The sequence below is a fragment of the Colobus angolensis genome, unplaced genomic scaffold, assembly GCF_000951035.1.
Source record: "Colobus angolensis palliatus isolate OR3802 unplaced genomic scaffold, Cang.pa_1.0 Scaffold94, whole genome shotgun sequence".
In the NCBI taxonomy this organism is placed as follows: domain Eukaryota; kingdom Metazoa; phylum Chordata; class Mammalia; order Primates; family Cercopithecidae; genus Colobus; species Colobus angolensis.
Genome location: NW_012123376.1, coordinates 2,647,924 through 2,660,489, shown reverse-complemented (window position 1 = coordinate 2,660,489; position 12,566 = coordinate 2,647,924). Strand labels below are relative to the sequence as shown.

Here is a 12,566-nt window from a genome sequence, read left to right as displayed (position 1 = left end):
TTGATCTCTTTACTATTATGTAATGCCCTTCTTTGTCTCTTTTGATCTTTGTTGGTTTAGAGTCTGTTTTATCAGAGATTAGAATTGCAATTCCTGCTTTTTTTTTTCTGCTTTCCATTTGCTTGGTAAATATTCCTCCATCCCTTTATTTTGAGCCTCTATGTGTCTTTGCACATGAGATGTGTCTCCTGAATACAGCACACTCATAGGTCTTGACGCTTTATCCAGTTTGCCAGTCTGTGTCTTTTAATTGGGGCATTTAGCCTGTTTACATTTAAGGTTAATATTGCTATGTGTGAATTTGATCCTGTCATGATGCTAGCTGGTTGTATTGCCCATTAGTTGATGCAGTTTTTTCATAGTGTCGATGGTCTTTACAATTTGGTTATGTTTTTGCAGTGGCTGGTACCAGTTGTTCCTTTCCATGTTTAGTGCTTCCTCCAGGAGCTCTTGTAAGGCAGGCCTGGTGGTGACAGAATCTCTCAGGATTTGCTTGTCTGTAAACGATTTTATTTCTCCTTCCCTTACAAAGCTTAGTTTGGCTGGATATGAAATTCTGGGCTGAAAATTCTTTTCTTTAAAAATGTTGAATATTGGCCCCCACTCTCTTCTGGCTTGTAGGGTTTCTGCAGAGAGATCCACTGTTAGTCTGATGGGCTTTCTTCCCTTTGTGGGTAACCCGACCTTTCTCTCTGGCTGCTCTTAACATTTTTTCCTTCATTTCAGCCTTGGTGAATCTGACGATTATGTGTGTTGGGGTTGCTCTTCTCAAGGAGTATCTTTGTGTATCTTGGGGTTGGTCTTCTCAAGGAATATCTTTGTGATGTTCTCTGTATTTCCTAGATTTGAGTGTTGGCCTGTCTTGCTAGGTTGGGGAAGTTCCCTTGGATAATATCCTGAAGTGTTTTCCAACTTAGTTCCATTCTCCCCATCACTTTCAGGTACACCAATCAAACGTAGATTTGGTCTTTTCACGTAGTCCCATATTTCTTGGAGGCTTTGTTCATTCATTTGTATTCTTTTGTCTCTAATTTTGTCTTCTCTTCTTATTTCATTAAGTTGATCTTCAGTCACTGATATCCTTTCTTCCGCTTGATCGATTTGGCTATTGAAACTTGTGTATGCTTCATGAAGTTCTCATGCTGTGTTTTTCAGCTCCATCAGGTTATTTATGTTCTTCTCTATACTGCTTATTCTAGTTAGCAATTTGTCTATCCTTTTTTTCAAGGTCCTTAGCTTCCTTGCATTGGGTTGGAACATGCTCCTTTGGCTCGGAGGAGTTTTTTATTACTCACCTTCTGAAGCCTACTTCTGTCAATTCGTGAAACTCATTCACTGTCCAGTTTTGTTCCCCTGTTAGCGATGAGTTGTTATCCTTTGGAGGAAAAAGAGGCATTCTGGTTTTTTGAACTTTCGGCCTTTTTGCACTGGTGTCTCCCCATCTTTGTGGATTTATCTACCATTGGTCTTTGATGTTGGTAACCTTCAGATGGGTCTTTGAGTGTCTTTGAGTGGACGTGCTATTCCTTTCTGTTTGTTAATTTTCCTTCTGACAGGCCCCTTTGCTGCTGGCCTGTTGGAGTTTGCTGAAGGTCCACTGCCAACCCTGTTTGCCTGGGTATCACCAGCAGAGGCTGCAGAACAGCAAAGATTGTTGCCTGATCTTTCCTCTGGAAGCTTCTTCCCAGCAGGGCACCTGCCAGATGCCAGCCAGAGCTCTCCTGTATGAGGTGTCTGCTGGCCCCTACTGGGAGGTGTCTCCCAGTTGGGATACATGGGGGTCAGGGACCCATTTGAGGAGGCAGTCTGACCCTTAGCGAGCTCGAACGCTGTTCCGAGACATCCACTGCTCTCTTCAGAAACTCTTGGGCAGGGGCATTTAAGTCTGCTGAAGCTGCGCCCACAGGCACCCCTTTCCCCAGGTGCTCTGTCCCAGGGAGATGGGGGTTTTATCTATCTATTTTATTTTCTTATATGATATTCCTTTCTAGTTGGTTTTTTAAAAGACACTGTGGTTTTTTTCAGCAATACCAAAAGCCTATTTCTTTTAGATAGATATATGCTATGACTGTTTTGCTATTTGTGACATAATTTTTTAAATTCCTATGACTAATATCTCTATAGACGTATGTTTTAAAGGAAAGTATGAAAGTATCTCTATAGAAGTATATTTTAGAAGAAAATCTCAGTATGCTAATGATTTCCTGTGTGAAATGTAAAACAATTATGAGGAGGTAGTATCACATTCTGTTTTAACTTATATGCCCTTCAATGAGACTCCCTATGTTTTGGTCCTGCCTTCTTTCTTCTACTAGATGTGTAGAAGTTACTAAAGTACCTTAATACTAATAACTTTTATAACCCTTGAATTATTTTTATCAACATACCAAAAACAAATATGCTGGGTGCAGTGGCTCACACCTGTAATCCCAGCACTTTGTGAGGCCAAGGCAGGAGGATTGCTCGAGGCCAGAAGTTTGAGACTAGTCTGGGCAACATAGAAAATCCTGTCTCTATAAAAAAAAGTTTTTAAATTAGCAAGGCACAATGTCAAGCACCTGTAGTCCTGCTTACTCAGGAGGCTGGGGCAGGAAGGTGGCTTGAGCCCAGGAGATCGGGGTTACGTGATTAATGCGCCACTGTACTTCATCCTGAGTTACAGAGCAAGGCATTATCTCTTTAAGAAAAAAAGAAAAAATACTAAAACACAACAAATTTTACCTTAAAGGTAAAGGTAAATTTTACTTTTAAAGAGTTCACACATTCATAATTTTTTCCTACCTGTAGTAGTTTTTCATACCCTATATAATACTTTGACTTGGCTGAAAGATCATGGTGTGGCTGTGGTTGTCATGCTTGGAAGCAAAGGTTTCATAGACTTGGAGTCATTTCATTTTTATATTTTTGTTAATATTATTCATCTCTCAACATCATCCTACCAGATTATTATTTTTAAATGAAGGACATTCTCAGTTTTAAAATAAGCTTCAACCATATGCATTAAAACTACTAGAAAAGTGTTTTGGAAGATGAATAGTTATCCCACATGAATTACTAAGTTTTTATATAGTAATTAAGTCTTTTGGAAAATAATGTTTAACAGGTTGAAATCTTAGATCATACTGTTAGGAACAGTATTTTTAGGAATTATAAAATTTTATACATAATAGTTAAGTTTTTCAGGTAACATAGTTTATAGAGCATACTCGATGAAAGGTATTAAAATCTTATGTAGAGTACAAAAGCCTATTTGTTTCAAAAGAAAATTTATGGTTGTTCTTTTTGTCTCCTTCAGAGACCATTATAAAACAGAATATGAAAATAAACTACATAATGAACTAGAACAAATCAGATTGAAAACCAACCAAGAAATTGATCAACTTCGAAATGCCTCTAGGGAAATGTATGAACGAGAAAACAGGTAAAAAACAAAATGCTTGTGTGGTATCTTATTTATCTTGTGAGGTTATAGAAGCTTTATTGAAATTAAATGCTACTTCTGTTATATAATGTCTTTTTGAATACATTAAAGAAAATTTGTCATAAATAGAAATCTAAATATAATGAGAACGTGAAAGTTCTAAAGTCTTAGAACAAGATTTACTAGAGTAACCTTTTTGCTCTGTTATTCTTTTTTTTTTTTTTTTTTTAAGATGGAGTCTCACTGCACTGGAGTGCAGTGGCGTGACCTCGGCTCACTGCAAGCTCCGCCTCCCGGGTTCACGCCATTCTCCTGCCTCAGTCTCCTGAGTAGCTGGGACTACAGGCGCCTGCCAGCACACACGGCTATTTTTTGTGTTTTTAGTAGAGATGGGGTTTCACTGTGTTAGTCAGGATGGTCTCGATCTCCTGGCCTCGTGATCCACCTGCCTCGGCCTCCCAAAGTGCTGGGATTACAGGCATGAGCCACCGTGCCCGGCCTCCTGTTATGTCTTTTTTTAACACTAGTGACTTCTCTTTTTGCATTTGCTTCAGTTCAGATTGAAGACAGATGAAAAGTAAAGAGTACTGAGATACCAGTTCTTCCTGTATTATACCAACAATTTCTCCTGGAAACTTTTTAAAACTAGAATAGTAATTTGAAATATACACATGCCTCATTTAGCTGCTGGCTGTGAAAGATGTCATATTAGGTAATCCTGAAGTAATATCATTTTTATTCATGCAGTTACTTTTAGATCAGTAAATATTAGGCTCACCTAGTTAGTGATTGGTAGAATTCGGGAAAAATGAATACTATTTATTTCAGTGGCAGATATTTTTATGCCATTGTTATAGCGTGGTTTTTGAAAATTTATATTTTAATAAGAAAATTATTTTGAAATTGACTTGTGATACTAGTTTATCAGCACTGATTTGCTTATATGATATTTTGATTGTTGTCGGCAAGGCTTTAAATCAGACTTAATCTGTAATAGCATTGTAACATGTCATTTCTACTAGGAATATAGTAGCAGAAAATTTGGTACGTCCACCCCTCAATTCCAGAGAAAAAAGCTGCTATATTATAGTATTTGTAAGTTGGCCACTACTATAAAAACTATATATGTAGAATCATCCTTTGGTAGTAAATTAGCAAAGATATTTTTTAAATTACTGTTAAATTGTTATTTAATGTAGCAGATTGGTAGAGATGTTTATGCTGTTGCCTCTGAGGGGTATGATTTTGTTCTTGGGTTTCTTTGTTCTTGGGTAAAAGTGTTTGTGATAATAAGAGAGTAGATATACAGTTTATGACAGAACTTTTTTAGGATTTTTGCTAAATATGACTTAGTAGAAAGTCATAAAAATGACTTTCCTGAAAATCAGATGAGATTATTTTCCTCATAAATTTGGCTTGCATAGATCTTTTCTACCTGTTTGATCTTTTTTGAAAGTCTGCATTGGAAGTATATGCCAAAGGAAATTAACATGAACTTCACTGAATGCAAAAGAAATCATCCATTTGTGCATTCAGCAAATACTTTGTGATTATACTCTTCTGTTTTTTCTTGTTCTTCTCTTATTTGAGCTTTAAAATAATTATGTCATTTATAATCTAGGATTATATTTTCAATGAAAATAGCAAAGAATTTCAAAATATGAAAATTCTAAGTGATCATTCAGTACTATCTTAGCAGTAGACAAACTAAAAATATGCTTTGGGCACCAGCAAATACGTACGCATACCAGGAGAAAGTATACATGTTCTTAAAAAATGTTTTGACATATTAATTTTTAAAATAATATTTTTTATCTTGGAAAAAATAACACTTCTGCATTTGTTTACACTTAGTTTATATTTTAATATTTGAATATCCAATTACTAGTAGGAGAACTATAGTCTTTTCTGTGAATAAGGCTTTTGAAGTCCTAAGCTAGCCTTCATATGTTGAATCCTGAGAAAATAATTGTTCCAAGTAGCTCAAAGAAATATTGGACCACTCTTTAAATAGCATTATTTTTTACTTTAGTTACTATGTTATGATTGTTCTGTTTTTTGACCATATATTTTTGTATGTGTGTGTATAAAATAATAGATGTTCAGAGAAAATTTCCTAATGTTCATTAAATAAATAATTATAAAGAAGTAGAATAATGCAGCACTACAGAAATGTCCTTGAGACTCTTTCTGCTTAACTCCTTTCTTCCATTCTGCTATTCTGTTATGCTAATAACTTCCTTGCTTCTCCTTATACTTTTATTATCTGTGTTTCCAGTAAATAAACATGTCCGCACAATATAGTTTAGTTTTTCATGTTATATTAGTATCTTATCATATAAATGGAATTATGCTGTATACATATATATTTTTTGTGGCTTCTTCACGTAACCTTATGATTTTAAGATTCATTTGCTTTTGCACTTAGTTGTCCCTTCATGTTCATAACAAAAGTATGACAGTTTTATGAATGTACACGCGTAGGGCAGCAGAGTTATTAAGAGATTGGAGAGAGAATTCCAAAGACATTCTTTATCTTTGGCAAAATTTTACTTCGTCCCAGCCCTACATTAGAAAGGAGGATCCTGTACCTTGTGATTTACTTGCTCTTAGAGTTCAAAATGCAGACTAAAAGAAGAGGTGTATACCTATTATATGCTAAGCTTTATGTTGGAAAGTTTTACATTTGCACCCTGATATAATTTCCAGAGCAACAAATTAATGTATTTTGCAAATATTTATTGAAACCTACCATATGCCAGCTAAATGCTAGACATTATAGATAGTGGTGACCTTTGTCTTCACAAAGCTGATAGTCTAATGGAGGGTAAAGACAAATAGAGAAACAATTATTCTAAGTATGATAATGGTGGACAAAATGATAGGATAATAGATGAGACCATCTGTGTATCTAACCTAGTATTGGAAGGAATTGGGGAAGACTTCATAAATGAAGAACTGCCCCTTTTGACTGAAACTGCTATTAAAAGTAAAACTTCAGACACATTAAATTTAAAGTTTAATTGAGCAATGAATGACTTGCAGATCAGGCAGCCTCCAGAATCACAGCAGATTCAGAGAGACTCCAGGGGTGCCTCGTGGTCACAAAAATTTGTAGACAAAAAAAGTAAAGTGATGTACAGAAATCAGAAGTGAGATACAGAAACAGCTGGATTGGTTATAGGTTGGTGTTTAACTTATTTGAACACTCAGCAGTGTATGAATGGTTGAAGTATGGCTGCTCGGGTTGGCCAAGATTTAGCTGTTGTTCCAGGAACATACCCCCAAGTTAGGTTTTCTATCTTGTCTGCCTATTAAGTTAGATTGCAGTTCATCAATAAAGACGCAAATACAGAAGTACAGAATCTTTCTTAAGGCCATATTTAGTTTGCTTTAACACTATGAACTAAGGAAGGAAAGGGAATTGGGAGAATCAATATATAGCATATATAAAAGCCTGAAAGTAGGATAAAATTAAGCTTTTTAAACAAATTAATTTGGTATGGCTGAAGGATAGACTGAGAGGCAGGGAGTTAAAAGAGATGAAAGAGAAGCAGCAAATGGGCCCAAAGAACGCATTTGGACCATTATGTAAGACCTATGGGGAACAATTAAAAGATTTTAAGAAGAGGCATGAAATGATCTGATTTTATATCCAGAGATCACTGTAATGTAGAGAATAGATTGGAATGGTATAAGCCTGTTAGAGAGGCTCTACTTTTAGAGGTTATTTCCATTATCCAGATGAAAGGTGATAATGAAACTGGATTAGTAGCAGTAAAGATGAGAGAAATGGGCCAGGTTGGAAAAATATCTAGGAGATGGAGCCAACAGGACTCAGTGACTAGATTGGATTGGTAAGATGAGAACTCATTAAGGATGTCAGCGAGGTTTCTGAATTAAACAGCTGCATAGATAGTGATACAGTTTTTAAAACATTAGAAAATACAAAGCTTTAATAGGAAAACATGATCAATTTAATTGTTTCACTTGAAGTGTCTGTGGGATATACAAATAAAAGAGTTGATTGTAGAAGAATCTAAACCTCAAGAGAAAGATCTGGGGATTAGAGAGGCCTGTGACATAGATAGTATTATTTCTATTTTACAAATAAGTACTGTTGGTTCTGTGGTTCAATTCTGTTGTGGATTTAATAGGCTTTTGTTGACTGATACAGTAACTTTAAAATGTACGGGAACTTTCTGTGGTTATTCCTAAGCAGTCCACATAGCCATATAAACTTTGGTATGTAATCTTCTTGAAAATTTCCTAATTTTTTTAGGTTTTTGCTGTTCTTTAAAAAAAATCTTTAAAGTTTATCCCATTGTAACACAAATGTGGTTGGTAGGGGTAGGTTGGTGAGGCTGTGTGGGGAAACAACCAACAGAGCTGTTTCTGGAAGTAGGAAAACTGAAAGCAGATGTCCTTGTCTCCAGTGTTCTTCTGGCCCCCTATCCACATCAGAATGGACAGGGGATTCCTAACCAGGGGATTCCTGGGATTGGGACTGCCCTGTGGATGCCCCAGCCAGCTACAGGACTCAGAACTGATCGGATGTATACTGAGGCTAGAGTGGACAGTTGCCACCAGGTGGTGCCAGATTGCAGCCTGAGCCCAGATGAATTTGAATTGCCCAAGATACCTAACTAGCTAATTGTACAGGCTTGCCTTTATCATTTTAATCTCACAGTAATCCAATCCTTTGTTTTATGTTACTGAATCTTTGGGGATCATAGTTCTTCATTACGGGAGATTTAACTGTAGTTAGAGCTTGTATCATACTAATCTTCCACACAGTAAAAAATAAATTATAATTTATTTCTTTTGAAATCTTAGAACTTAAAATGGCTAAAGAACAAATTTTAATTTTAATATTTCCTGTTATAAAACATGAAATTCATAAGTTTACACATTTAGGGTTGTGTGTGTGTATTTAGGTAAATTAATCTTTTGCTTTGGCCTGAGATGTATGATTGTGTTAATTACTGGTATTTTATCAAAGTGTGCTGTTACAATGAGTTGAAATGGATGAAGTACTTACACTTGCATATTTATGTTTGGTCTCCTTGTGTCTCCCCCAATAAACTTTTTTTTTTTTTTTTTGACAGAGTCTTGCTGTGTCACCCAGGCTGGAGTACAGTGATGTGATCTCAGCTCACTGCAAACTCCGCCTCCCGGGTGCAAGCAATTCTCCTGTCTCAGCCTCCTGAGTAGCTGGGATCACAAGTGCACGCCACCACGCCCAGCTAATTTTCATATTTTTAGTATAGATGGGGTTTCACCATGTGTTGGCCAGGCTGGTCTCAAATGCCTGACCTCAGGTAGTCTGCCCGCCTCGGCCTCCCAAAGTGCTGTGATTACAGGCGTGAGCCACCATGCCCGTCCCCAATAAACATTTTCTAAAGAAACTGAAATGATGATTAGTGAAATGTATTTTGCCTTTAATTTTCTTTCTATATATTGGAGGATGTTAAAAGAATACTTTTTCTTTTCTCTTTTTTAATATGGAAAAGGTACATGGAACTTACTCTATCCAATCTTGGTATCTCACCTGCAGTCATTCCAGTAGTTCTTGAAGTTAAAGTATTGAGAGAAAAGAAAGTGAGTAGAAGATATAAAGACTTAAGAAAAGGGCGTTTATAAACCAAGAGGGAACTTGGATATTTAGATACATCAAACATACTGTAGTTGAAATTACAATATGTATGTATGCTTTGGTCCAGTTTGTGAATTAGGCTCTTTGTCTTTTCTGTATATTCTAGTTACTTAAAATTCCACTTTGGAGCTGTGGGAAATGAATGAAAGGTACTACAGTGCTGAGATGTATTATATTAATAACTTATTGCTTAGTAGGTATTATGTGACAGAAATGTTATGGACCCTCTTATGCATTTGGAAATAAGACATTATTCTGTGAGTGGGAGTGTATTACGAAAGAGATTTGGATCAAAAGACTGAACTTGATCCTGATTCTACCACTTATTAGCTCAGCGGATAAGTCACTTAATATCCCTGAAGTTTAATTTCTTCTTTTATAAAATGAGCTAATAGGCCAGGCGTGGTGGCTAACACCTGTAACACCAACACTTTGGGAGGCTGAGGCAGACGGATTGCTTGAGTCCAGGAGTTTGAGACCAGGCTGGGCAAAATGGCAGAACCCCATCTCTAGTGAAAATACAAAAAAATTAGCCAGGCATGGTGACACAGGCCTGTTGTCCTACTAAGGAGGTTGAGGTGGGAGGATCACCTGAGCCTGGGAGGTCAGGGTTGCACTGAGCCAAGATCATGCCATTTGCACTCCAGCCTGGGCAACTGAAGTGAGATCCTGTCTCAAAAAATAATAATAACTACTAATAATACTTCTTAGGGTGGTCCGTGAGGTCTAAATGAGATAATATATGCAAAAAGTACATTATAAATTATAGACATAAATGAGTTATTTTGGTACCTTATGCCTATGTAGAATACTTGAAGAAAATGTTTTTATCTATTATGTTGACAATTTAAGGAAAATCACCATTATATAAAAGTCAACTGATAATATTATGGAATTATTTATCACTAGAAGATACTAATACAAAATACATATTCTTAAGTGTTTATCTCCATAGCATTTAACAAGTTTTCTTAAATGACATAATATAGACGTAGAGGGTCTACATGCCGTTCTTTTCTGTCTAAATTTCTGCATAAGATGGCTAGCTTATGTTTCCTAATTAGGTTATGAGATAATAAGGTAAAGGGAGATAAATTCAGCTGATAAAGTTTTCCCATAAAGTAAAACTACCTTTATTTAAGGTGGTCTTGTTACTGTAAACACAGAAAGCGCTATTGTGAGTGGTGCTATAAAAAAGATAAGATTAGAGGCATTCATTACGCTCTTAGTGCAGTACGGACTCTGGAAACTGAAATAGCTTTACAATTGTTTGAAAGGGGGTAGGCAGTAGAGAAAAAGAGATTGAAAAGATGTTTTTAAGTGCAACAATTAGTATTGCTTTAGTGATTTTATTTTCCTGCCATATCAATAAAAACCATCTTGACCACAATTTATCTTCCAAAAGTACTCAAGAAGAAACTTTAATGATACAAACTTGAAATTTGTGTAGAATCTTAGAGTGATATTAAACAACTTTGAATCTTGAATCTATTTACAAAGGTTTGTTGAGCATATGTAATGTATTACAATGGTGAATTTAACTATTGTTCAGAGGTTCCATTCATCACTTTAAAGGTGTATGTCCTCATTAGTGCTTAAGCACATAAACAAACCTCTTTTGTTCATATCTTACCAGATAGCTCTATAATGTTTTAAGTTCTTCTATGGAAAAATTTAAATAATTACTTTGTCTTTTCAGTTAGATAATTCTTGAAGTATATGGCTCTGCAGACAACTCTCTCAGCATCTTCTCAAATATTTTAAATTAATTTTGATTAGTAATTATCTTTTATTGTTAACTATATTCTTTACTCCTGTAGATGTTTACAACATGTGTTCACTGCTTGGTTAATAATACTTAAAATTTTCAAGCTGTGTAGGGTTCCAGATATGAAGCAAGGTAAGTTCAGGTTGCATAGGAATTTAGATTTACCTTTGTAGTATAGTTCGTTGTGTGGTGGAAGAGGCTGGTAAAGTAAGATTGGGCCAGATTTTAAAGGTTCTGGTGTCAGTGGAGAATGTCCAGAGGTTTTATAGTAGGACGGAAACATGACTTACTCATTTTTTATAACTACGGTTGCAATGCAGGGTGGATTATAGTTGAAGAAAGCCTAGAAGCAGGGAGATCACGTAGGAGGCTTTTGCACAGTTTAGGTGATGAAAATGAGAAATAGAAAGAGAAGACGGTTGAATTTAAAGAATAGGTAGGAGAATTGGCAAGATCTGGTGATTGACAAGAAGTGAACCTCAGGAATGACTCCAGCTTTTCTACCTCAGTAGTCTCAGAGTGATTGGTGATAAGGCATGGCCATTAGCTCCAGATTGCAGACTTTTTGAGACAGAGTTTCACTCTTGTCGTCCAGGCTGGAGTGCAATGGCACGATCTCAGCTCATTGCAACCTCTGCCTCCCGGGTTCAAGTGATTCTCCTGCCTCAGCCTCCCAAGTAACTGGGATTACAGACGTGCGCCACTACGACCAGCTAATTTTTGTACTTTTAGTAGAGACGGGATTTCGCCATGTTGGTCAGGCTGGTCTGGAACTCCTGACCTCGGGAGTTCACCCACCTCAGCCTCCCAAAGTGCTGGGATTACAGGCATGAGCTACCAAGCCTGGCCTAATTTCTGATATTTTGCCAGACGTGGCAGCCCTGACCAAGCTCAAAAGTGCTTATCTGAGATCACACAGCTTTTTGCTAGAGATGTTTCTCTGCTGTGCCCCAGATTTCACTCCCCTTAGCCCTCACAGTAGTAGAAGGAACCCTAAGCTGCTGAAGCCCCTCCAACAGTCTTCTGTGTTTTCACTAGGATGCCATTAAAAATAGTATCACTTTCATTTTATACAATAAAAAATTTGAGGAAACATTGCTGTAATTATCAACCTTTAAATGAACATTACGTTTTAATTTACATCTTCATATTTAGGTAGCATACTAACCATAGCTACTATTTATTGAGTACTTATTATGCATCAAGCATTGTACTCAACACTTCACATACATTGTAGAAAAGAATCAAACACATTTTAAGAAGTTTAGGTATTAATATCCCTATTTTACAAGTAAGGAAATTGAGACATCAGCTGTGACTTGTCTGTGATTATTACAAATGTTTTGTTGGTAAAAACTAGATACATTTGACTGCAATGCAGTGCACACTCCCATTTAACTGATTAGGGCTATGTAAACTGATCAAAGATTTCCTATCAGAACTATAATTTTTGAATGTAATTTACTTAAAATAGAAATTCTGTCTTTTTTATTATTATACTTAAGGTTCCAGAATACATGTGCAGAACATGCAGGTTTGTTACATGTTACATGCCATGGTGGTTTGCTGCACCCATCAACCCATCATCTACATTAGATATTTCTCCTAATGCTCTCCCTCCCCTAGCCCTTCACCCCCTGACAGGCCCCAGTGTGTGATGTTTCCCTCCCTGTTTCCATGTGTTCTCATTGTTTGGCTCCCACTTGTAAGTGAGAACATGC

General features: G+C 36.4%; 1 protein-coding gene across 1 annotated transcript in view; it reads left to right on the top strand.

Moving 5' to 3' along the window:
- PIBF1 (progesterone immunomodulatory binding factor 1) overlaps positions 1–12,566 on the top strand; it is a 266,063-nt gene that overhangs the window by 57,735 nt on the left and 195,762 nt on the right. The window contains exon 9 of the mRNA XM_011932158.1: positions 3,296–3,421. Coding sequence (XP_011787548.1) covers positions 3,296–3,421 — 126 coding nt within the window. The remainder of the gene's footprint in view (positions 1–3,295; positions 3,422–12,566) is intronic.